The 26,023-nt window shown below is 46.0% G+C and overlaps 2 protein-coding genes across 2 annotated transcripts in view; one reads left to right on the top strand and one right to left on the bottom strand.

The window, feature by feature from the left end:
• Nucleotides 1-15,894, bottom strand: part of LOC126539098 (defense protein l(2)34Fc-like) — a 74,610-nt gene extending 58,716 nt beyond the window's left edge. The window contains exon 1 of the mRNA XM_055075182.2: nucleotides 15,835-15,894. The gene's annotated coding sequence lies outside the window, so the exon portion shown is untranslated. The remainder of the gene's footprint in view (nucleotides 1-15,834) is intronic.
• On the top strand, nucleotides 14,475-22,785 carry LOC140214002 (uncharacterized). Its single transcript, XM_072285226.1, has 3 exons — nucleotides 14,475-14,612; nucleotides 20,453-20,547; nucleotides 22,624-22,785. The coding sequence occupies exons 1-3, from the start codon at nucleotides 14,475-14,477 to the stop codon at nucleotides 22,763-22,765; spliced, it is 375 nt and encodes a 124-aa protein (XP_072141327.1). The 3' UTR covers nucleotides 22,766-22,785.
• Nucleotides 22,786-26,023: the final 3,238 nt, after the last annotated feature.

Here is a 26,023-nt window from a genome sequence, read left to right as displayed (position 1 = left end):
GGAGTTAGCGCTAGTCCGTGTCTCGCTGTATCTTCTCCTCCTCGTCGGCTTTCCGAAGCATCTCTTTACTGCTAAGTTCAGTCCATAAGACTTCTATAACGCACCAGGGAAGTTACGACGAAGCCCCGTATTCTCAAACAGTTCTCGACTAGAAACTTCCTCCAATCAACTAAGCAGAACGCCGCCCTTCGATGCATCTTTAGCTTACATTCATAGTTAGCAGGCGATAACGCAGCTCGCTGCCGGGCTAGTTAGTTGGAGTTAGCGCTAGTCCGTGTCTCGTTGTATCTTCTCCTCCTCGTCGGCTTTCCGAAGCATCTCTTTACTGCTAAGTTCAGTCCATAAGACTTCTATAACGCACCAGGGAAGTTACGACTAAGCCCCGTATTGTCAAACAGTTCTCGACTAGAAACTTCTCCAATCAATTGAGCAGAACGGCGCCCTTCGGGCGAGGAGGATGCTGTGCTTCTCAAGAATCGACGTGCGATCTCAGAGAAGCGCACTGACCACTCCTGCCCAGGGGCGGGCGCTATCACGCACTTTCTCCCTCGCCGATGTTGTGAAACCTGATTTAATCAAGCACGCTATTAAATCAAGGTGACTATTTGCCCCCCGTTTCAAACACGATGTCAGTGAACGTCATCATCATCAGTGAGTGGAGGTGGAGCGTTTGAGCGGAGGAGCGTTCTAGAATACGGGGTCAAGTGACGTAATGCACACGTTGCTATAAGAGAGTACACCCTCCCGGCGTTGCTAACAGAAAGTTGTTGAAGCTCGGCTGACCCTTTCAAATACTAATTTCTTAAAGATGTTGCTCGCCGAGTTATGCTGGGGCGTTGCGGTGAAGCTCGACAGCTGGCCGAAGGCGCAATGATACAAAATTACTTAATAAAGGTTATTCAATATTACAGCGCAAGATAATAGTGCGCGTCAGTTTTCATGAATGTATAATCTCTGCCTCAGGCGCTTCTATCTCAACACAGAGTAACGTTGGAGTGCTTTCCCCGACGCACACCGAAAGTTGATCTGCAGATTGTTTTAGATTTAGGCGTCGCATTATTTTAAACCGAAGCGCCGCGAATAGGGAAATTACAACAGTGGGCATTACAGCAATGATTCTGAAGACACAACATATGTGGTTCTTGCCGAATGAGCCCACTTCTAGATAGACGGAAAAACAGAGAAACAGGCAAATTTAGGGCAGGATAATCAGGACAAGCAAAAGCCTCTTTCTGTGTTTGTCTGTGTATAAAGAAGTGCGCCTCTTCCCTACATTCAACAAAAACATGGTTAACCACTAACCAGCTCACCAATGTCTCTAGGAAGAACGGATATCACGACTTAGGATGCTAGTTTACATTGTTACAGAGTCATGCTTCTATATTTAGTTTTGCCGCCTGCTGCAGCGCTGTAACGAGGCATTGATTAATCTGCTCAGGAGAGAGTGGGTCAGCGGTTTCGGAACCTATTTTTAGTGCAGCTTTCGAAAAAGTATTTAAAAAAAACACCGCTCCCTCTACGATGTATGCAGTAAAATCTTTTGTATCATCCAGCGTGCTGGTTCTTCAAAAAGATTTCCTGCCTTTACTCTCCTTGCTTTCTGTCTCTCTTTACGGCACACGACAGCGAGTTAAAACCGCCCCTATACGATACGAGATGCCGTAGTTAACAATAGTGCACTAACTGTGACCACCTTGTGGCGCCAGAAGTTCAGGCACGAGAGCTTTTAGCAGCTCTTAAAGGCACACCAAAGACAAACGATTCTTTGAGCTGTGTCGGCAGACTAACCTTTAAAATAAAGAAAGAATAAATTCTTGCCACGACAAGACTCTTGGTAAGCCAACAAACATGCAAAAACAGAATACAGGTGGCAACGCCACCTTGAAGTTCCCGCAAAAGTTAGCCGTGACGTCATTGATTTTTACAGCGCCTGTTCATGTCTAGATGATTTCCATGTGTTGAAATGGACTACATTGCAGTCTAAAAGAGCCAAAGGCTGAACAGGGAAATTTTTGAGACATTCGCCGAAGCCACGACGACGTAAATGCGAGAAAAATCATTTGAAATCGGTGACGTTACGCATACGTACCGGCCTTTGGTGTTCGGCGCGGAATTCGAACAATGAAGATTTTACATTCATTTTCTTTACTAATACTCAGTATATTGCGGCCAAATCGCCGAAAGTAGGGTTCTTCCAGAATATTCTGTCAATAAAAACTGATTTAGCGTTTCTCTTAAGCGCCCTATAAAGCTTACTCATGTAGCTTTCGTGTCGTATGTCAGAACGATCGTCACGTTCATTTACAACAAAAAGTCGAGAAAAACAAAAACTTCATGTGTACACGTCAATATTCTACGTTACCCCGCAAGGGTAATGGCGTTAAGTTTGGTAAAAACAATGACCTATAAGGGTGCAAAATTTTTTTACTGTGATATAACGTACCGCAAGATATAGAGATATGCGAATAATCGAACGTTTCGAATAACTAATCGAATAGTGTTCTATACCGATTCGGTTTTCGAACGGAATAGTCGATCGCTATTCGTAAATACGAATATAGGAATGGAACACTGAGAACTGACGTAGTGGAGCAGGCTACGGCGCTCAGCGAGCCATGCTTTTTTACCGGCTATACATTGAACATTGGCACGCTGGGAATAGTGCTGTACGTGCGGACAACTTGCTTGTTTGAACCTAATGCTCCATGTGCGCTCTTAAAAAAGAACGATACAGTCATGAATACTAAGACGTCAAACGGTTTTTTATAGACAACTGCTCTTCATCATTCGAGAACTCATTTCAATCGTACTCGATATTTGATTCGATTCGCTCTGAAAGATTCGCACGGCTCTCGCGAACTTGATGGAAGAATATGTGGCGTGACTCGCAACGCTACGCAAGCAGAACCAAACTGTTCCTCTGTCTCATGAACCAATCTCGTCGTTCCGCCGGTGTTCAGTTCGACTTCCAGGGCACCACGTTCCTCGACAATCTGCTGGCGTACGCCAGAACTGGAAACGCGCACTACTGGAAGTTCATGTCCGGCTTCAACGCAAGCAGCTCCCAGCTCTACGTGTGAGCATCTCGACGGACGTACATTGTTTCTCTATTTCCGGCGACCGTTCTTTTTTTTTTTCATCCGCTAACCACTGTTGCAATGTTATCGCTTGGCGCAAGACGAGCCTTCGTATGCTGGAAATTCTTCGCGAAGGTTATGCGAATAGGGAAAGAATCTTGTTTGTACTCAGATTGCATGCGCGACTCGAATGCGAGCGTACACCCTTTAGCAAAAGTATAGGGACCACAGGGTCACCGAAAAGACAGAATGTTTTAGTAATTAACACGCATAAGCGGAAACTGACGAGTTCGCTATATAATATGTAATGCCAAGTTTGGACTGCAGTCTTTAATTTCTAGTGGCGTTTACAGACCGAGGAGAAAATGAGTTTTATCGTGCAATCCCTGGTCCGTATACTTATATTCACGGGTGTACATTCTAGAGCGTACGCGGGCAGCAGCGATAACGCTGGAATGTGCAGTGAGTCACGTATAAATTGCCTACGCGCCTGCCCTGCAGATCACGTTTTCGACGACGGACGACTGTGCTCGCCGTTGTCATCATGCTCATGAGTGTTACTTTCTGAAGACAAGGTCTTCCTAGCAGACTTCACACGGGTTTGGCGTATCTGGGATCTGCGTATCCTGTAACCACTTCCAGGAAAATGAGATAAACGGCCGTTTCTGCGCCTCCGGGACGTCCTAGCGAGTCGAAAGAGGTATAAAAATGTAGGTCACAGCGAAACAAGAAGCTATAATTAGTCGTGGACGCTAAACAAGACAAGGTGAACGTAATTGCGCGTGCAAAACGGTACGAATAAAGTACACAGTGAGTAAATAATGAACATGAAGAATAGCAAGAAGATGCATGATGTCTACATTTATACGTTGAAACATTTTAACCACCATGTATACGTCGACCTTGTCTTATTTAGCGTCGATCTTCGGTCTACCGGCTTTTTTTTTAACACAAGTTCGCCCAATAAGAAGTTAGTTTCTTGACCCGAACTTGTGCAACTGTTGCTTTTCACCGTCACCACGATGTTACAATATACATATTTTACTTTTCTTTCTTTATGCGAAGCATTGTTTCGCTTATTCCAAGCAATTCAGTCTAGGTAGGCTGTCTGGCCTTGTTGCAAGCATTTTTGATAAAAAAAGAAATTGTGCAGATTCCATGCACCGTGGTAATCGATGTTATGCGAAGCATTTGGAGGTAACTGGCTATCGAGAATCTAACATCCTAAGCTATTATTTGCTGCTATTATGCATCTTACTATTATGCATCCTATTATTATGCATCCCATTATTTGCTATTCGAGTTCACATTCGATTCAAGAAGTTGATTTTGGAGATGTTGGGCAAGAGAAGACAATTTTACGGTAGCGTTCGAGTGCTGTCATCGTGGGCTGCTAGCGGTGCTGCTTTTCTCTTTTTTTTTTCTTGACCCAGAAAACCAAACGCACGGAACTAATGTCGATGCATCGTGTGCACGCTTTCGGTATTTAACGATCTCGTTATTTCGACTTACTGGCAAGAAAATCGAGAAACTGTTCTTGTAACAGCCCTAAACCACGGCATTTGCTAATCGAAAAGTAAAATCGCCCATTCGATCGGGGGACAGGGGAGGAAATGAAGCCGCGAAATTGCGGAACCGTCTGATTGCGTGGTGATAATTTCGTTTGCCGTTGGAACGCATACACACTGTGCCGATAAACTCACGCCGTACCAAACCTCCGCAGACACACGCCGCTCCTGCTCAACCCCGATGCATCGTACGTGTACGACACCAACACGCTCGGTAAGTCTCCGTGAGATGTGGAAGGGTACGTGTTGCGTGCCGTGCAGCCGAACGGCCTTACAGGCACAGGCGGATTGAAGGCCAACTGCACAAAAATTTTAGACCACGTATAAAAAAGCCTAGTTAATGATGGCAAACATCACTTACAGCGCGTACAAAGACAGGGAGCAAAAGAACGACGAAGACAAGCTTTTGATTCCTGCTTTTGTACGCGCCGAAAGTGATGTTTGCAATACAATACCAAGCAGCCCGTATTCAAACCCTGCTTCGGTGACAGCGTTGATATAGAGAAACCTCTGCGCAAATTTTTGGCGCTTGAAATGCGAGCTAATAAGCTCGCAAAAAACTGCCCGTTTTCGATACCGAAACTATACGTAAAAACGGCTACCACAACCGCTCGCTGGAAGTGACACATCATCTGAAACATGCGACTCCTCGGCACGCGACTTTGGCATTGAGGCGGCAACCGCGCCCATCTGTGACGCGCTGAAAATTTCCCGCGGGAGCGTCCTGGGTCTTACGTCATGGCGACAACCACCAGGCGCACGCGACATCTGCTTAGGTGCTGTTTGCTAAGAGTGGCTGCTGAGATGAAAACTATACAATTATCAGCCCTTCAGCTTTGGCAAAACTGTTTCGGTGGTATGTACCCGCATTGGTGGCTTAGCGGCTTTGGTGTTGCGCTGCTAAGCACGGGGTCGCGGGATCGAATCCCGGACGCGGCCGCCGCATTTCGATGGAGGCGAAATGGAAAAGCGAACGCGTCCCGTGCCTTTGGGGGGCACGTTAAAGATCCCCAGGTGGTCAAAATTAACCCAGAGTTCTTCGCACTACCGCGTGCCTCATAATCAAATCATGTTTTTTGGCACGTAGAACCCCAGAATTCATTCATTCAGTGGTATGTATTACTCATTGATAACAAATTAAGCTAACCTGAAGTTTTCTTTCAGCTGGCCTTTAAAGTCTCTAGACAAGTTTCAAGGCATTCTTTCATCTACAGCCGCCGTCCTTCTGGTACTCATCCTCGCCCACGCGTGAGTCGCTTTAGTGCGGTCACGTGACATGGAAAAGGTTCACGAGGGTTGCAATGTGGGCTTGTTGGTAATGCATCTTCAAGGGGGAGTACGGTAGCGCGCTTCAAAGACGGGACAAAAGAAGACACAAAGCGATGCGTGTGTCCCTTTGTGTCTTCTTTTGTCCCGTCTTTGAAGCGCGCTACCGTACTCCCCATGGAAAAGGTCCCAAAGCTCTTAACGTACATAGCCTGGCTCGGGCCAGCATACGCAGGGATAAGGTATGCTGCAGGAAATACAGTTTCAAAACGAGCACTGATGGCAAATGTACTCCGTGCTCGCTCCTTAGCTTCTGCGTGACGTGCGACGAAAGAAAGTTGACAGTACCATGGCCCATACACGTTGACCACCTACTGGGAAAGTGGCGCCCTCTCAGTGACCAGGAACAACACAAACCCGGAAGAGCACAAATTGACAAGCAGTTAACTGTTTCCAGATTTTTCAGCGACAATGCTCCTGCAGACCTCTCCCGCTTCGGAATCTTGTGCGAATGAACCTGCTCGAAGCAGGCACGAGGACGTGCGAGGGTATGGCACCGGCGAGTGAACCTTTTTTAGCGAAAGCTTGATGAAACATTCGCAAAATCGTAGCACGAGACCGCAATTCCGAAGTGTTGGCTGGTATGCATTAAGCATCTCGATCATCCACATCGTGCTTACCATTTTTTATTTTTTATTTTTAACACGTCTTCCGCCCTCGCCTTTGCTTTCAGTGATACCGCTGAGCATCATGTACGACCGCAACATCGACGACCTCGAAGTCAAGTAAGTAGCAACTATTTCACCTCCGATTCCGGTGCGTCAGCGCAATCTTCGGCGCGCTTGAGCGACAACTGTCCCTGGTTTTCAAAAGTAGGGTAATGGAGACAAAATGATCATTCTTGCGGATCAACATTCATCAGAATGGCAGAGTTCTGAACTGGGGCGACAATCGCGCCCACGATTACTAATTATGAAAAATTCGGTTATTAGCTTTCTAATTAATCAGTTCAAGGGGTACAATGCAGCTGCAGAATCGAATAACACGGATAACCAAAGCACACCTTTTTTGGTAGAAACTAGTTTCGTGAAATCGGCGACTCTGAATTCGCTTTGCAATGCATTCTTATTCTAGTTCCTAGCTACCAGCTTTTTGTCTTTTTCGGGCTGTACTTCGTTGCGTTAACCTCGACAACACTACTGCCTTAACTAGGGAAAAATTTGTGCTGTAGACTTCTGAATACGCCAGGTCGTATAATTTGTTGAATTATTAAAATTGTAGTCTTCTGTCAGGCCCTCATTGCCTTCAGACACTGCATCATCTTGAGATTTTATTTAATTTGAGGGTGTATATTCAAATAATTTTTTGATCCACGATGGTTCACCATGTATGACTGATAATCACTCACATGGCTGGTAATAACACAATGAACTGACGAACGCAATTCAACCCTCTTTCTCTTGATGCAGTTATCAGGCAGGGCTAGATAGGGACCAGATAGGGTAGGACCGGATAGGGCTAGATCTAGTAAGCATAAATGCCGAAGTTAGTGGACGAATTGTAGCCGTCGCCGTAGCACGATTGGTAGTGCAACGCAAGCGGAGTTTGTGGGTTTACAATGCAAAACAAGAGTAAGGCGTGCAGACACGGACACACGAGAAGTGGACAACACGAACGTCGGCGGCGTTAGTGTTGTCCACTTCTCTTGTGTCCGTGTCTGCACGCCTTACCCTTTTTAGCATCATGAATCCTTACCAACTAGCTCGGCTTTCTGTCGTTCTAAGGTTGTGGGTTCGGCTCCCACCGGCGACAAGTTATCTTTTCGCCCACTTTCATTTCCCCTTTTCTTCATTGGGTTCTACATTCCAATTTAAACGACAGTCAATTTCTCCGTTGCTTTCCTTGGCTTCGTTGTGCGTTGGCTTTATCACGATTAACAAAATTGAGCCCATCAGTTGCCTTTGACCTCTTATATGCATATATCTATATATATATATATAGTTGGTACGCCACTGACAACTAGACGTAAACGGGGCAGAATGTGTGTCCCCGTGTAGCTGTCGCCATCAGCCGTGCCACTTTCAAGTGCACGCTAACTTAACTGCCGCGCTCTCCGCCAGATGGTGCGAAGTGCGCTAGTTCGGGACGGTGGGCTGGGTCGGATGAGCGGGTAGAGCGGAGAGCAGCCGGCCGAGCGTGTCCGTCGCGTCGCCCGAGCCATTGCGCGTGTGTTTTGTGGAAGCCGTAAACACCCGGAAGCAATAGGCCCTGTGCCTCCCGGTACCGTGAAAAAGCTATAAGAACACCGAGTCAAGGGACGGATTGCGGAGCGTGAAACGCTAACAGAGCAGGGGTCAATCAATTGTCGACTCGAGACAAGACGTAGTCGACGTAAGTGCACGTGAAATGCGATACGAACAGCATAGGAAATGAGTGAATATTGAAGATGTAAAAGAGGCACATAGACAGAATAGTGAAATATAATGCACATTCAGTCAACAAATCAGTTGAACCACCATGTACGTCGACCTTGTCTTACCGTTTAACCACGCGGTTGACGCTTTCTCTTATTCTTTAATTGAACTTGCTTCAGTGGTGGAACAGCCATTTCACCTTTCGGCGCAAGTCCTGGCGCAGGCAAAAATCTGATTTGGCGCAGAAGCAACCGCTTTTGGCGCAGAGTCCAACGCACGTGTACTTACCACATACCGTGCAAATTTGAACTGATATAGACGATGTGTTGATGAGGAGATTGGTTTGCGCGAGGCTTACCCTGCAAGCGCGGTCACGAAAGGACGATACGCTTCTGCATGCCGCGACGCACAAAGGGCGCTACGGCGTGTAGAAGACAGATCGTCAACAAACGCCCGCTTATTAACCCAGGATGCAACACAGTGCGACAGTCACGGCTTGTCGAAACTCTATAGACGGGCCTCTGCTTCCCTCTATGATGATGATGATGGGGTGTTATTGGTTTTCGTTTTAGTGTTTTTTTTTTGTAGCTGGGAACTATCGATTGAAGGAAAGTTTCGCTCTTGTACATGCTTTGGCGCAGGCTCGGCGCCATTTTCCGCCAAAAAGCCATTTTGGCGCAACTGGCGCAGCTGTTCGACCACTGTTGCTTGTACCAGCTAGTGTACTCATTTGCCTCGTTTCCATTGCATTCTTTTTTTTTCTTTTATAATATACTTGTTTTAACACGGCAAGCTGGGCGAGTTGGTGATTAACATGCTCCTAGGAGTGGGCAGCGCAACCCGGACGGAAGACAAAAGGAAGTACACGATACGAGCGCAGACTAACAAGTGTTCTTTTTTTTTTTTCAGACAAGTGACTAAAATATACAGAAAATGCAAATATGTGTAAAGTGACGCTTACAAGGGTGAAAGGGTGTTAGCCTATCTCAATTGCCATTCAAAAACTCAGTTTCTTTATCTGGCAGAGCGATAGAAGTCTGGCTAACGCATGCGCCTGAGCTTGCATGCATGAAGTAGGCTTTCACAATCTCGCGGTTCATTTACATTTACATTGCACGTGTTTACATTTTGTGTATATTTTAGTCACTTGTTTGAAAAAATAAACCAATTGTTTGACTGCGCTCGTATCGTGTACTTCCTTTTGCCTTTCGTGCGGGCTGCGCTGCCCACCCCTAGGAACATACGTGTACCATTTTCATCATGAGATGCGTACTTCCGTCACTTCTGATTGTCAACTCCCCTTCATGTACTGCCCACACGGGCCTTTGGACAAATAAATAAATATGAGTAAAAAAATAAACAAACGTCCTTAACCTGCCCTGATGAACAGTGGGAGAACCGGGAAATCTACATCCAGAACACAAACGTTATCACAAGGGGAACTTGTCTTACACGACAGGGCGAATACGAATCCCATTGTCCAAAGCATTGGATCCAGGCTCGTGCTTCCCTTGTTCACCCATTGTATGCAAGCACGTGTGTACCAGCCTTGTTAGCTAGGATGTTCATCAGACTTTACCGACGAAAGCAGCGTGCTTCCTCCGTCTATTTTCTGTTCGCACGCAGCGTATTCCGCAAGGTCAAGCTCGCCTTCAACATTCTTCGAGCCATGGTGAAACTCTACGACGTCATCGGTGAGCGGCACGGGAATGGAATGTTTGCGGGGCGTGTTCTGGCTACACATTTGCAGGACAACTTTTTTTTTTTTTTTTTTTGCCTGCAGTGAAGGGAAGACTACGGAGGCAGAGCACGCAGGAATGTCAGCGGTTTCACATAATCAGTCGCGTTAGTTTAAGCTGGGAAAGCGGAGGCACAAACAAGTTCTCCACAACAGCAACAAATTAAGACAAAATAGACCTTTGATGGATTTCTAGCACTTAGCCGGACAAAGGAAATACTAACGGAAGAAGGTACGGCTGGTACTTAAAACTGATTTACTGCCCTGAGAATACGCCCACAGATGATGCAGCAACAAAGAGAAGAGCTTGAATCGAAGCGCATGCGTGAAGTCACTCGTCAACGATGGGTGGCACTGCGGCGCAGACTATTCGACGTTGATAAGTACGCACTTTCATTGTCAATATGACAGAAGCAGTCGTAACACATGCATCGGACTCCTATTCGATACTTGTTTCGACATCTGACTTACTTTGACGGGCTTTTCTCTTCGGCGTTCTGGCATACGCGAAGCATTCGCAAGTACGCAGCAAGCTACGTTGACTTGGCATCTCAATCTGGTTTCACATGAGTTCCGAAAAGTAGGTTCAGCATTCTTTTTAATGTTCCGCTTAGTTGGTCGAGCTTGTGTGCAACGAAATTTAGAGTGATAAGTATAGCAGCGGCAAGAAGCTCCACCAATGGAAGAGCCGACACACAAGAACATTTGCTGCAGATATAAAGCAGTGAACGAAAAGATATGACTTTTTTTTTGTTTTTTGCTATCATTTGGGTCTCTGTCCCTTTGGCGGAAGCACAAATCGGACAGGCAACCGTATACCAGAATCGCCTTTCCCTGTACGCGGGCTTCCTTAAATTTATCTTTTAAGGCAGCAGTTGTAGTACCCGCTCGGTGAGTTGCGCCGACTTATGCGTATGACTTCCAACAACTTTATTAATGTAGCCATGACTGTTACAATGAGTCAGGTATTCTTTTTGTTTTTTTTTTTTTCAGGGAAGGTTTGCAAACGATACATTAATACACAGTAATCGTCCGGCGCGCAGGGTCGGTGATGAACGAAAAGGCATTCTTCGAGAACTGGGTCAGCGGCTACGCTCTCCTGAAGACGAACGACTTGGAACGCTGCATCGCGAGGCAGTACAGACTCAAGAAGAAAGAGGTATGTACATCCACTCAAGCTATCAACTGTCTACCTTTAAAAAAAATTGTTTCGCTAGAATGAAAATTCTCTTTTTTTTTTTTTGCGTACATTGAAACCAATATGGAAGGCGGGGGGGGGGTGAATTGTCATCCACTTGAGTATAGCACGAAGCTACAAAGGGGGTTAATTCCCTGCGTGTTTCTCCGAAACTTTCACACTCGAAGAAAAATTCGCCCGGTAAGGGATTCGAAACCGGAACTATGCAAGGCCTTTACAGGGCGGTCGCTGTATACCACCTGGTCTAACCAGGATACTGGCAGATCAAAGAGCGAATTATTCGACAACTCGAAGCACTGGGGCACTGAACGTATGGCAAATCAGTTCTGCGGAAGGATGCAAGGTGGAGTCCACCACGCGTCGTTCCGCAGAACTGATTTTTCAAATCAACGAACAGCATACTCGAGCGTACGTGTGAGGTGAGCGGACTCTCACCCACATCCCGTCTTTCCCTCCAGAACCCTCTCTACCAGAGGCCTCCCATCGCGGCTGTGGAGAACTTCGCTGACTTCATAGGCATGGCGGCAACGATAAAGGTGAGCACGGTAGCGGACTAGCACCTGCTACGCACTACTATTGTTCCACTTGGCAAGCGAAACAATTTTTGCAAATATCTCCCACTTACTTAGTAGAACCTCTGCGGAACGAGATAAGAAGCATAGCACAGGCAGCGAGCCACACCGAAGGAAGAGCCGCCGCTCAAAGCAATTCGTTCCGCAAGGCTTTGTGAGAGCAACATTTTAACGCGATTAACATTCTCAGGATACTTAACGCACATTTAGGTATGCTTCTATCTGGGCTTCTCTATGTCCCTAACTATCGTCTTGCCAACCTGCGCCACTTGGTTAGGGACTCATGGTCGAATCGATCGAGCTGCTGTCCTGAGGGAATGGGGTTAGAAACAGCCGTTGGAACAAACTGGGTCACTGAGTGTGCAACACTGTGTATGAAGATGCTCTTCAATGAGCATCTTCAATGCCAGCTTAAGTCACTGGGTAGGTGCCGTTCTTCGATGAAAAAAGAATCTTGAAAATCTTTTTCGTAGCTGGGCGAAGTGAATCTGCCTCGTGTATATTCTACAATCTTGTCTGAGTATATATATATGTATAAGCGCCACGAGCGGACTGCACGGTGTTATATGACACAGCGTGTCTAGAGGGATGACAACTGAGTCGACATCGTAAGGAGGAAATGGGTATGGGATATTCTCAAACATGAGGGCGTAGACGACGAGTTCCTCGAGCTGTTGAGGGAGATAGGGACAACAGAGTACAAATCTTGCGGGAAGGCCGGAGAAGCAATGAAGTTGCGGAAGTTCACCGAGCACTGGAGCAAGGATGTATTCCGTCTCTATTGTTGTCGACGCTGCACGTTAAAGGCACGGAAAGACGACTGGAAGGCAGTGAGTTCGGTTACGATCCGTAATGGGCAGAAGTGGAGCAGAAGGTCCCTGGGCTGTGTGCGGACGAGGTAGTGCTAATGGCGGACAATGCGAGGGATTTATGTACAGAGACTTGCGAATAATAAGTGGCAATTTAGCGACGAATCTAGGCCTTAGATTTAGCACAGGAAAGTCGGCAGTTATAATCTTTAACGAAAAGACGAGCATTGACGTGGTATCAATACAAGATGGAAGCCATGCCCATAGTGAAGCAAAATAAAAATACCTGGGTGCATACATAAACGAAGGGAAGACCTACTCAAGCGTCCACCAAGATAACCTCAAGTTTAAAGGGAAACGGAATGCAGTAATAACGAAACATAGATCCATTTAGGGCAACATTAAACACGAAGTGGTGCGTGGAACCTGGAAAGGAGTAATGGCGCTAGCGCTACCGTCCTCAAATACGATTCCGTTGCTTACTGTAGGATATGTTATCAGGGTAGGAAGTTAACTAAAGATCGGTATAGACCAGCGTAAAACCACAAAGGAGGCAGTCCAGGGTGACATGGATTGGGCTGGCGCAGAACAATTTTGGTTTGGAGAAATACTAAAAAACAGCAACGAAAAGATATGGCTGGCTAAAGTGCACATATATATCTTCCTCAGAAGTGTAGACACGGAATGGAGGAAGACGTAAAAAAAAGTTGACAACCAAAACATGGTAATTGAAATCGTAAATAGACAACCAGAAGCCATCAAAATATAAAAAAAAATGTGAGAGAAACAAAGACAGTGAATTTGGTGCAAAGGTTGGCACCAAATAAAGGCCATAGAGATTTACACAAAACGGCCGGAAAAAAATCAGAAAGCAAAATCCGTACGATAACACAAACGGCAGTGTGTTGCTGTGTGAAGCTGCAGCTGCCGGCCTAGGGACAAAAACGTACCGGAGCAAATATTCGCAACAACATGAGGCGTATTTACGCTGCAGAAAAAGTCCGGGAACCAATCAGCACATCCTAATGGAATGCGAAGGTACACCCAGGCAGACTCGTAGGCAACGTACACCTTCACGAAGGGTTTGGATTCAAAGCAGATGAAGCATTAAACCGCCAGCCGTCGAGTAAACAAGAAACATGTATAGCTTAGCACGATATATTATTTGTTACACTGCTAAGACTTCCAAAATATATTTTTTTGTTAGGCACGCAAGCGCAAGCAATAAACAATTAGCGATAGCGTTTCATTTACTCGAACTGGAGGAACGGAGTGGCCCAACTCGCGCCATTCCAGGGAAGTTAACAGGAATGGAATTACGGGGATCTACGCTTTCCGCAATTTTGTAAAAGCGCTAACACACACACACACACACACACACACACACACACACACGCACGCACACATACACGCACACACACACGCACACACACACGCACACACGCACACACGCACGCGCACACACACACAATTGGTTTACGTAGAGTATTATTCGAATTATTTTTCAAGCACTCTATCGAGGACAAACAGTTCGACGCAGCTACGTGTGTACCAATGAAGTGTTGAATGTTTCTGATGCAAAAGCGTCAAATGGCCCAATGAGCGAAAAAGCCGGCGGCATCTGTAGCCACGAAACGGCACCTAAATTCTCATTGGCTCCGACAACCACCGCGGCCAGGATTTCATCCCCCAAGCTTGTGCTTAGCAGCGCAACGCCGAAGCCACTAAGCGACCACGGTGAGTTGGGAATTACAAGTTTTGAAGGGCGATTACTCGATAAATGGTACTCTGTGCTGACAGCGCACGTTTACGCCTGCCGCCTCGGTTTCTTTATGCACCTACCTGCTTCGTCGTCTGCGCAGTACTTCCGCGAGACGGTGCGACGGAAGGCCTACCCTCGAAGCGACTACCGTCTCCAGGACTTCAAGCTCCTGTCGTCAGAACAGCTGCTCTTCTACGCTGTGGGCGAGGTATGCAACGTTGCGGGCGGGGGCGATGGACGCAGGTCGCGTGCGCATGGGCCCACTAAATCCTCGCGAGACTACGTTTAAATTGCACGTCACCATTGCATTCAATTCTTATCAAAATTAACACGGAAATCCGAGCTGGCTGCTTGAGGAAAAAACCTCGTGAACATATAATGATTTCGCATTATGTGCGTTTTTCGGAACGCGAAACTATAGGCCCTTTCATGCTTGCACCCAGAAGACATCCGGTTAAACCCTCTGGAACAACGCAAGTTACAATAACCTATAAAGTTACAGAACCCTCCAGCTGGTACCAGATTTGCTTTAGAGTCGGAGGGATCGACAAGTGAATTTTATTGGTAAGTGCAACAACAAAAAAGTCATACATGAGCTCGACGCATGGCGCACGTTTTCTGTATCTGAACACACCAAGAATGTGCGCCTGCAGTATACTATGCGACAAAATAATTCCTCCTTCTTGGCTAACTTGACGGTCAAAAATGAATTACCGGAAGTTTTTGTGGAGTCATGAATGCACTGCTGCCACGTGCAGCGTGGACAAAAACTATGTATACCCATTCGAGCGAAGGGTTTTCCGCATGGCCAACTTCGGATGATTGTGCCCCAAAACGGTCCTCACCATACGCAACCTCCGATTTTGACTCCAGTTACAAGCGCGAAATTTCGCTGTATATTTCCTCCTCATTCGCATTAGTCGGAAAGCAAATCAGTAATAATAACGAGTTATAATGCAAGCGCATTTTATTTTAACTTGATATCACAGTTGCCAAGAGCCTATAGGTTTCATGCTAGACATTAGGCATGCATTGGCGCAGTAAAAGTGATTCCAGGGCAATAACTAACGGACGACTCGGAGTGAAATTCAAAAGCGGTTGAGCAAAAATCAGGGTGTGCGCCCATTTCGTAAGAGAGTCTGAATAAAGGTTATCTAGAATGGCACACGTCGCATTTGCACATGTCCTCTTGAAACGCGAAAAGAAAGAAGGCACGTGATACAAGGGCTTTAGAAGTGGGATGAACTTAAAGAAACTCCAGCCGCTATCACGGCATCGGACGTCTCGTCTCGAAAAAAGTGCAGCTCGCTCCGGCTGGCGAAAGACATTGCAGAACTGATATACACCTCACACAGAATTATTTTGTCAAACACGACGCGCTAAGCTAGGATACATTTGGCGCGAACCCGCGACCTAGAAAAAACACTCACCAGCATCAGCAGCGCCTCACGAGTAGATTGCCACAGCGTATCTGATCGTGTAGCCATAGCCTGCAGGGAAAATAAATATAAGCGCCTGGCACACTTCAACTTGCGTACACAAATGACCCCAGCGCCCACACGCTTCGTTGATTAACAGAGCTAAGGAATAGATGTTCTGGCGAAATATCTCAACGGATATACCAGGAAGCTAACGCTTGACCTTGACGCTCATTGATTTATGCCTTGACTCATTCGCAGCTGACTCGTTTTATTTCTGTATTTCGTAGAAACCAAATTCAGGGAATATAGTCAAAAGCTCGTCTTACGACAACTTGACAAAAAATATGTACTTAGGCAGATCCTGGCAGACGGTTTTGAATAAGTTGGTATATTTGAGATCAATGACAAAAACTTGATACTCCTAATGCAAGTAAATACAAATGTAACACCACGACTGACACTGCTCACAGCACTATAGGCTTCAAAAGCTTCAAAGGACAGAATAAACAATTGCAACACACAGTTACCCAAACATTATGCGCTGGCTTTTGCAAAATGTTTGCTCACTAGAGCATGTTAGGAAGCTCCAAAACGCATTGTTTACTCACATACAACAGCTTGATTGTATACAAAAGTTGATAAAGTCTCCAGTGTGTACAGTTCATTCTCGTGAAAATCTTTTTTTTCTTCTTTTTTGCCGAAGTACATGAATGATGTTACATTGGGCTACGGGCGGATACGTAGATGCTGCATCCTGGATTGCGACATCATCAAGTGACATTTGAAACGTGTCTCATGGGCGCTATTTGTATTAGTCGCATTGTGGGAAAAATGACTAATCCGCTGACATGTCGTTTCAATTACATTTCACATTAATTAGCACAAGTTCACCAAGTGAACTTGTGCTAATGTTTCAAAGATGATTCAAGCCGGTGTCAAATACAGAGTGTACAAGGATGGTATCGGGAAGAAATACGTCTTCATTTTTAAAGCTCAGTTAAAAAAAAAAAAAACGAAAGAAGCATTCTAGATATTCCACAAGAACTGCCTCTCGAGCAACTTCGTGCTTAGGCTTAGTATACAGGTTTTTATTGGCTCAAAGTACGCAGTACGAGGCAACGGAAACCGATCCTGTTCCTTCGTTTAATTATGCGTACTCTGCGCCAGTAACAACGGTAGTAAGCATTCATGACCGCGCAATCAGTCTCGATGTCACCGTTAGCTGAGCAGCAGGCTTCTCCGCTCGGCTTCGTGCTATGTATGAGGTCGCCATAGCAACAAGGCAAGCACAGCAAGAAATTGTAGTAACTGACCATAATAAAACAGAAAAGAAAAGAAAAAAAGAAAAAGTCCGTACATACTCCAAGCGGGAAGGCTGTTACCGCTGTGAACGGCAGTGCTGGTAACTGAGCAAGGAGTTCGTTTCACTTAGCGAGCATTGAGTAGGTTTAACGAATATTGCGTTCACCTTTTTTAAGTGCTAACGACCTCTTAGTAACATAGCGACATATTTTAGGGAAGTAAATAGCCACTAAATTGTCCAGGCAAAAATTTGTGAAGAGTTTTTAGCCGAGTTGCATCCTTCGCTCCGCCGTCAACGTATCGAACGTGACGCTTTTGTAGAGGAGTTACTAGGCGAGGTAGACATATACGCGGCTAAAAAGACGTGCTTTCAGAAGTATGATTAACGGTTTTCAATGAGATGTTCTACGACAACCTTAGGGGCAGTCACAGTTTAACGCATTCCCATTAAAAAAAGGCATTGAAAATCGCACCCAATTCGGCGTATTTCTAAAACTGTAATGAGGAAGACGCCTAGGAACAAAGAAGGCGCACAAAATCCACAGAGAAACAACGCAATGTTGGAATTTCAATGACACGAAGTTTCTTTACGTTTTGTGCCAACTCTGTTTGAGTTGATGGAATTTATAAACGCCCTCTAGTGAACCTGCTCACCGGCAATAAAAGAAGATCAAATGAATACAATAAACATTCACGTCCCAAGCAACGTATTGAGCATTCTGTATAGTCAGCCATTTCATCCGCACGATAGCTTTTTACTTTAATCTCGGAGGAACGACCACAATTTTCGTTTTTTTTTTTTTTCGACGTTTCTTGACTTTCTCTTCGTAATGCATTCGTGACAGCAACAATTCACGGGTACAAATAGCTTTTTCAACACAACAGCAGTCGGTAGCGAAAGCTCCCCCTGCATTTACACGGACCCAGTAAAGTCGTGTCGAGTCCGCTTTCAGGGAAAAAAAAAAACGGTCGTCGAGTTGCTGTAAAAGCGCTAGGAGGTCGAGCCGAGCGAGAGTCGAGCCGAGTCCAGTCAATCCGCCCGAGAACGGTCGGTTCACTCGGCCAACTCGCTTGGCAAGGTGCATTGCAAACGCGGTCGGGTTGGGCTGGGTCAGCTAGACTGGCGACTCCATCCGCTCGCGTCGAGTCGATGTAAGCGAGGCTTCCGAAGTGTGTAAGTGCATTTCCGGCGTCGAATCGAAGTGTTTAGCGGGACAAAATTACATTAATTAAAGACCTTTCACTAGATCTGGGTATTGCGATCAGGCACGCACATTACACATATTATTCCTCGGCAACGATCTGAATTGCTAACGGCACATTCGAGTGGGTCGTACGAGAGCCATCTGGCAGTGGCTACGGAAATCGTAAAATGTGGCTTTAGAGAAATATTGCAAGGATAGCCGCGTATAGTAATCATAATCTGGCGCTATCGTTGCCAGTGGAGCCCGCTTATAGGCTAGCTGTAACGCTTGGTTACTTTGTTACGTCACCCCCGTGGCGCTGCCAGAGCACTCTGAGACGAGCACCCGAATATGCGAAAAGTATTACACCGGCTTACAAAACGAAACCCGGCCGAAAATTCTAACGAATGCCCACCTACCCTCGTTCTCGAAACAACGCCTCGGCCCTCCCGCGAAATGACGTCACACGCTATGGCAGTTCACGTGACACACCCGAAGCGCAGTAATGGACTGCAGTAGAGCGAACTCCGGGAATTCCCGTCAAATGCGGAGTGCGCTGCACCGATTCCGGACATGCGCGTCGAGAATATAAAACAGAAGAAAACAAACGGGGGGTCGCCGGGACCGGAAGTCGCGACATGGAGCCATGGAGAAAGAAAGGATATAAACTAGGAGGGAATATTACGTCACGCCGCCAGACAGGTCTCCCCTACTCGGGCATGTATGCCATCCGGACATTTCATTTGCTCCTATCTCGGCTTTAGTACGAGACCCTCTTTAATAATTATTGCGGAAGCTCTAGTGTCCCCTAAGAGGCGCTTAGTGTCTATTTTAAAGCCAAAATTTCTTGTGCGATCTCGAGAGGAACCCTACCAGCGCGAACGCAAGAAAGTCATTATCGCCAATCCTGTGGAGTAACATTATACACTTGGGTTGGTCAAAATTTCTTTCCCACGACGGAGGTAATCGCGCTATTGATGCGAAAGCATCAAATAGATTGAGCGAAAATGCCGGCGTCTGTCGTCTGAACACGTAAACGAGAAACGGCACCTAAATTCCCATTGGCTGGGACACATGTCACGAGCGCGCCTGGACGGAGCAAAGCGGGCGGTAAGGGCACAGCAGCTGTCGCGCAAGCACGCCAGGTGTGGCGTGAGGGGAGAGAACACATCGCCGCGACGCCACGTCACCCACGCTCCCGGAAGCCTGTGTTATCTGCGCGTTCCTTGTGCGCACAAGCTTTCGCCTGCGTTCTAACTGTGCCTCGGTAACCGCTACAAAGAAATTAATGCATAAATCAAAACAACAAATTCAAAAAGAAAGACGCTGGCGGTAGTGAGCTTCGAACCTACGAAAACTACGCTCAAGAGCCGAGTGTTTTACACACTGGGCTAAACCAGCCCGTCGTCTGGAAGGCGTTAACAAGCGTCTTAATTATGAACTCCTCGCTTGCCCGCGAGGAGTCCGCGATGAGCCCGGTCAGCCGCGTTCGAATGGACATTAATGCTGTCGCATTCCCAAATCGTAAGAAAGGCTTACGAGTTCTCGATCTTTCTTAACTGCGGTTTCGTTAATACTTGAGACACTTTCCCTAATGCAGTGGGGAAGAATAATAAAGAAAACCTAAAAACATGCGCATTTGCCATATATATGACAAGTACGGCTAACCGTGTGTCCGTGCATGCACGCCTATATACCTGCAGCAATTAAGGTCGCGTTTGTGGGCGTCCTGGAGTATGAATGTTCTTACTTAAAGTGAAAGTTAAAATGCAAAGTATTGCTGGATTTGTAAAGTTTGGAGGGACCTCCGTTGTGGAGGAATCTTGACTATGATTTCACCACCAAACAATCATTGGATGCGCCGAAATTTACGTGCGCTAGCTTTTTTCAGCCCGCCCCAATCCAAATCCAGCCGCCTCGAGTTCCCCAAGAGAACGGCGGGGCAAGTGGGCCCATAAAGTCCATAAAAGTAAAGGTGGGTCCATATTTGAAGCCCATAAAACACCGCTTGCTGTGTACATGCACGGAAAGAAAAAAAAACGAAAAGAAAGTGTGTTTGCGTGGATTTGAAAAGCAGACTGCGAGCGTAATGCGGGAGGCAGTGGATTAACGAACGACTATCGCCTGACCCTCGTATACAGGAATTCTGCGAGCGTTGGCCAAGCCCCAAGACAGCCGATGGCAGAGCGACTCTGGAGCGGTACTCGCAGGACGATTTTTACCCGAACCGAAAAAGGTACGTGTGGAAATCGCTTTTTTTTCCCTTATGCGGCATTTTGCATTCTTTCGTTGCTAAATATTTAGCGCACCTGTGCCCGAGAAAGAATAATAAAGGAAACGGCGATTTATTAGCGAAGTCGCGCACTATGTTACCAATGTTTGTACACAAACTCTGTACGCGATAACATTAGTAAAAGTACAATCGCATTCAATATGAGATGTCACCATCCCGAGGTATTTCCTACAATGTCGCTTGTGTAGACCGTTATACCCGCTGGGCTGAGGGATATCCTCTCTCTGACCTAACGGCACTTACAGTGCTTTACGCGTTTGTCAGTGGCTGTCTCTCGCGCTTCGGATGCGCCCAGCGTTGTTACGACCGATCGCAGCCTCCAGTTCGAATGTGATCTCCACCGCGAACTCACGGCCTGATTGGCGTCCGACATCAATGAATGAATGAATGAATGAATGAATGAATGTTTATTTCATCTTCAATACAATTTCAAGAAAGTGCAGGAGCAAAACTCGCACAGCGCCTGACTGTTGCTCCTGCAACCGCAAAATACGCGTGTATTATACATTCAGTATAATACTCCGATATCCATAACCGCGTATCACCCATCGGCAAATGGAATGGTTGAACGCCTTCACAATCAACTTAAAAGCCGCCCTGATGATCCGCCAGACTCGCTCTTCTCTGGCTAAAGGCCTTCCTCTCGTCCTGCTAGGCGTGCACCCCTCTTTCAAGGAAGACCTCGGCTGCACAGCTGCGGAGCTGGTCTATGGCACAACGTTGCGGTTGCCTGGTGAATTTTTCTCACCAGCTACTGTTGGCACGCCCGATCCAGACAGCTATATATGTTCAGCAGTTCCGCTCCGCGTTTGCACGCTTGCGTCCTTGCCCTGGTAGAGTTGCATCCTCTAGTAATGTTTGTCAGCAAAGACATGCCTACAGCCAGCCACGTTTGAATACAGCGTGAGGGCGTCCGACCAAGGTACTCAAGTACCGGCGTGAGGGCATACCACTGAGGCCCCTTTCAAGGTACTCAAGTGGACAAAAAAAAAAAAACACTGTTATCATCGACCTCAACGGACGTGAAAAAGTCGTGACCTCGCCCTCCTTATCAGCTTTCAGCTCTACAAACGCTGAAACAACGACTGTACCCGATCACCCCGGAATCAAAGGCTGCTTCTTGGGCACCGCCGCTCTTGTCAGGTTCTCGGGTCTTACGCTCGCCGAATCACCCATTGTTGTAGTGGACCAACCTCGGTCCCTATACTTTCTTTGGCTTCATTGCTTGTTGGCTTTGTGTGATCGTGATTAACAAAAGCGCCTCTGACGCTTTTTGTTCGAACGACGGATCTACCACAAGATGTTGCTACCACCTCCGCTGCCGCCTCCCACGATCCGGTTTTCCCGGAATTCCGTAAAGCGCAATACGTATATGGATTAGGCTACACCTATCAATTCTTAGTGTGAAACCCCGTGGCTTGCACGAGACCTCGCGAGTGTTTCTAGACCTTGAGTCAATGCTCCTGTTCGCAAATGACTCCCCTCCCAGGATATACATGCGCCCGACGCTATGGCATCTCCTCGCGATGCATTTGGATCGTTCACGGCCCGCCATGTGACCCTTCCAACACAGGGCGGTCTAATATTCCCTGCTACGAAACGGACAACCCAGACCAGGGGCTGTTGTTCACGCTTTCTTTCCCCCTGTCTCTCTCGCGTGTTCACAACACTTTCCGTATAGAAACGATCATATTGTACAAAAACTGTCCGCAAAGGCTCCCGCACAAAAGGTGTACGCAAAAGCTTTCGCACGCAAGAAAACTCCTTTACGCAAAAAAAAAAAGAACTGCTACATGTAGAAACCTCCACATGAAAGAATTTTGCGTGCAAACACTTCCACAAGCAAAAAAAAGGAAGAAAAAGACTAAGAAAGAAACTCACACACGCAAGAACTCCCGTGCGGAACAACTCCTGTACACGAGAGCTCGCCAACAAAACTAGACCATGTATCTTGTCCGGCGTTTCCGTTCCTTCACCGTGTTCTTAAAAAACGCCCTCCGCGTTGCGACGTCGGTGCAGGCTGACCAAGGTATTCGACAGCATGGAGCTCCTGCACGAGACGTTCCGGTGCCTCTCCCGCGCAGCGTGCAAGGTGCTCGTGTCGGACTACCCCGAGAACGACACGCTGCAGTCCTCGCTGAGCATCTTCAGCATCTTCTGAGCTTCCCCCCTTGGTCTGCAGGGCCTTCAGCGCTCCGGTCTCGCCGGCGGACTGACTGCTGTCGCGCGCTTGTCGTCGTCGCTCAGTGACTGTAATATGTATATAGTTGCGCGGCGAAGAATCTTTGAGTTTTTTTTTGTTGTTGATATCGTTATACGTTGTTTATGCAATCTTTCTTGCTTGTGTGTCTGATTTTTCTGTATAGCGGAAAACGCGCACAATAGAGAGAGTGAGTGAGTGAGTGAGTGATAGATAGATAGATAGATAGATAGATAGATAGATAGATAGATAGATAGATAGATAGATAGATAGATAGATAGATAGATAGATAGATAGATAGATAGATAGATAGATAGATAGATAGATAGATAGATAGATAGATAGAGAGAGAGAGAGAGAGAGAGAGAGAGAGAGAGAGGGGCGGGGGGAGAGAGAGAGAGAAAAACTATTTCTGAATGACTGCAAGTGCAAGTCGTCGCTATCGAAGCAGAGGTGGGTCCCCTGTCATGGCGCGGAGTCCAGTTGTCAGGACAAATTAGCGCTTTTGCATGTTTGGCCCACCAGCACTGACCACAGTCCGTTCAGTCGGCCAATTAATTCTGTTCATGGAACGTTTATTTTCACTACATGTTTTGCATATTCAGAATGTATGGAGAGCGTACTGCTATATAATACGTCGCGAATTTTCAATTATTCGAATTTTCTCGAGTTTACAGCAAGCGGGCTTCACTCCAGAACCCTCCACTGGAATGACAGATATGACAAAACGTGGCTAGAATACTTGGAAAACACCCATTCATTGAAGTATATTGCCCGATATAAAACACTCTTAAAGCAACAAAAGTAATGAACCAGCAACAGAACATGCTGATACAACGAGGGGATCACCCAGATTCCCCCTCATCTTCCTTTACCCTGGAGGGAAATGTGGCGCTAGTGTCTGTGGAGGCTCCCCTGAACGTTACCTCAACCTACAATGGAATTATGGAAAGTACAGGCTTCGGATTGACTTCGATCTTTAGACTACTGGCGTCTGCTTGCCAAAGCAGTAAACGAAGCTGTATTAAAATATTTTCGCGTAATATCTCATTTTATTTTTGCAGTATTGAATATAATTCACAATACATTACATAAAGTTTCTTTGAGATCGAAGCACGGTTTACCGCGAGGGCACACTAGGGTATGCATTCTTCAGCAATTCTGTTGCCGATTAAGCGCCAGTGAATAACTACTTTTTACAACAGCAATAACAACCATGCATGTGCTTATAAAAATAATCGTCAAGCATTTATGGAAATAAAGATTCCGTATTGGTGAGAAAAGCGTTGTGCCTTTAAAAGCACTGCCACAAGCGTCGTCTGCTACGTCGCCTGCCTGCTGCTAACGCCAGAGAAGTGCACTTCTCTTGCAGACGGTAGGTACTGGCGAACTCTCTCGCTCTTTCGAAAGGCTGCGTCGACTGTCACGATTGCTGAACATCTTCAAGTACATTTGAGCACATCTGCTGCAGTGCTAGCTGGGACGGTTGTGGCCTCCTACGAGTGTGCTCTATTATATTTGATGGCGACCGCGCCATCACCTGTTATGCCGTGGCTTTGCGCTTACGGTTGTGCGATAGCAGATTACAACCAGGAAGCAGCGACCTTTCCTACTTCAAGTAAGTTTATGTTCTCAAATATATTGAAACACACGTTTCAATAAGCAGATAACGAGAAATGTGCGATGAAGTCCACAATAAAGTTTGATTGCCAAGCCACTAGAAGTACAACTGTCTATGTAGTAAACAAAGGACGTTGTGCGAGCAATCAGCCGTATTTCCATTGTACTCGGCATCACAACTTACTGGCAGGTTATTTAAGCACCCAGAACATGTACGTGTGCAGCTGAACATTGCAGCTTGAAAGCTCGCACTGCAAATATCAGCAAATACGAGAATCCAAACAGCTGTAGCAAAGCAGTAGGTTGCATTTACATACTAACCCCGCAAAGAGCGACTGAACAAAAGATGTTAGGTACGACGGTAAGAGACGGGAATTGTGAGCAGTGTGTACCAGAGAGCAAATGGGGGAAAGCCGATATTCTATTTGACATTAAGAGAAAATAATGGAGCTGGGGAGGCCGTGTAATGCGTAGGGCATGCAACTGCAGGTGGACCGGTAAATGCCGGCTCCATTAGTCATCCCAACAGAAAGCATCAGTAGATGCCCAATCGCGACGCATTTAAGTGAAAGGCCCGCTTGAGCTTATTAGTAGGCACGCCAGGTTTTCTACGTGCTTTAAAGGTTTTAAGCATTTAACATGTACGTAGTACCGTGCTTGTACCAGTAGCGTTCTTTGTGTGTGTTTGTGACTGTTTACGAACTCATTGTGGTGCAACTTGCATTTGACTTTTATACTGTTATGTTCATGGGCGTATAGGACTGTGTTGTGGATTTCTGACCGTATGAAGTGATTTCTTTTCATTTTCCTACATATTTTTACATTTTTTCCGCTATGAGAAAAGGAGTAGCCGTAACCATTATATGGTGACTATGTCTCTTCTTTTTATTTTCATTTCAATAAAAAAAAAGTACCCTCTTCTTGCTCTTCTGAAGTTTCGATCTTAAAATATCCTGCATTACTGATCTCGTGAAATTCAATTTTTGCGTATTTGCATATCGAGCAATTATGGGCCATCACCAGCTAATATTTGTTTTCATGCAGGGACTTGCCAATACAAATAATACACGTATTTCTCTAAAAAACAATTGTTTTCTTGCCAGAAATCCGCACTAACTACGGTACCCTAAGAGTTGGTTTCGTTTTAATTATATTGGGGAATTCTATGCGTTGTTACATATAAACTGCTGTTTCCGTGTCATCATTTAAATGTTTGCTTCGTGATTTTATGCGTAATCAATAACACAATTTCACTAATGAAATAACCTTTTCTTTATTTTTTACTAAATAATGACTATTTACTTATTGACTAGCGTTATTTAATTACTGAAATAATTGCACTTGCTTAATTATTTTAATAATAACTGAGTTGCTGCTCGTATTTTAATGTAACTGGTTTTATTACATTCTTTTGCCTTTTAGTAGTTTTACATTTCTTGTAACATATTTTAGGAAGCCTCCCCCCCCCCCCCCCCCCCTACAGTGTTTTCACTATGGGACCACCTTCTGTACAATATGATGCCCACCCTTTGCATGTGCATTTTACCAGAATAAACTTCAAAAGCAGGTAATGCTAAGGCGTCAACCTAACACACTTAA

Source organism: Dermacentor andersoni, chromosome 11 (genome assembly GCF_023375885.2).
Source record: "Dermacentor andersoni chromosome 11, qqDerAnde1_hic_scaffold, whole genome shotgun sequence".
Taxonomy (NCBI): Eukaryota; Metazoa; Arthropoda; class Arachnida; order Ixodida; family Ixodidae; genus Dermacentor; species Dermacentor andersoni.
The sequence above is the reverse complement of the archived record's forward strand: the minus strand, read 5'-3'. Positions and strand labels throughout refer to the sequence as shown.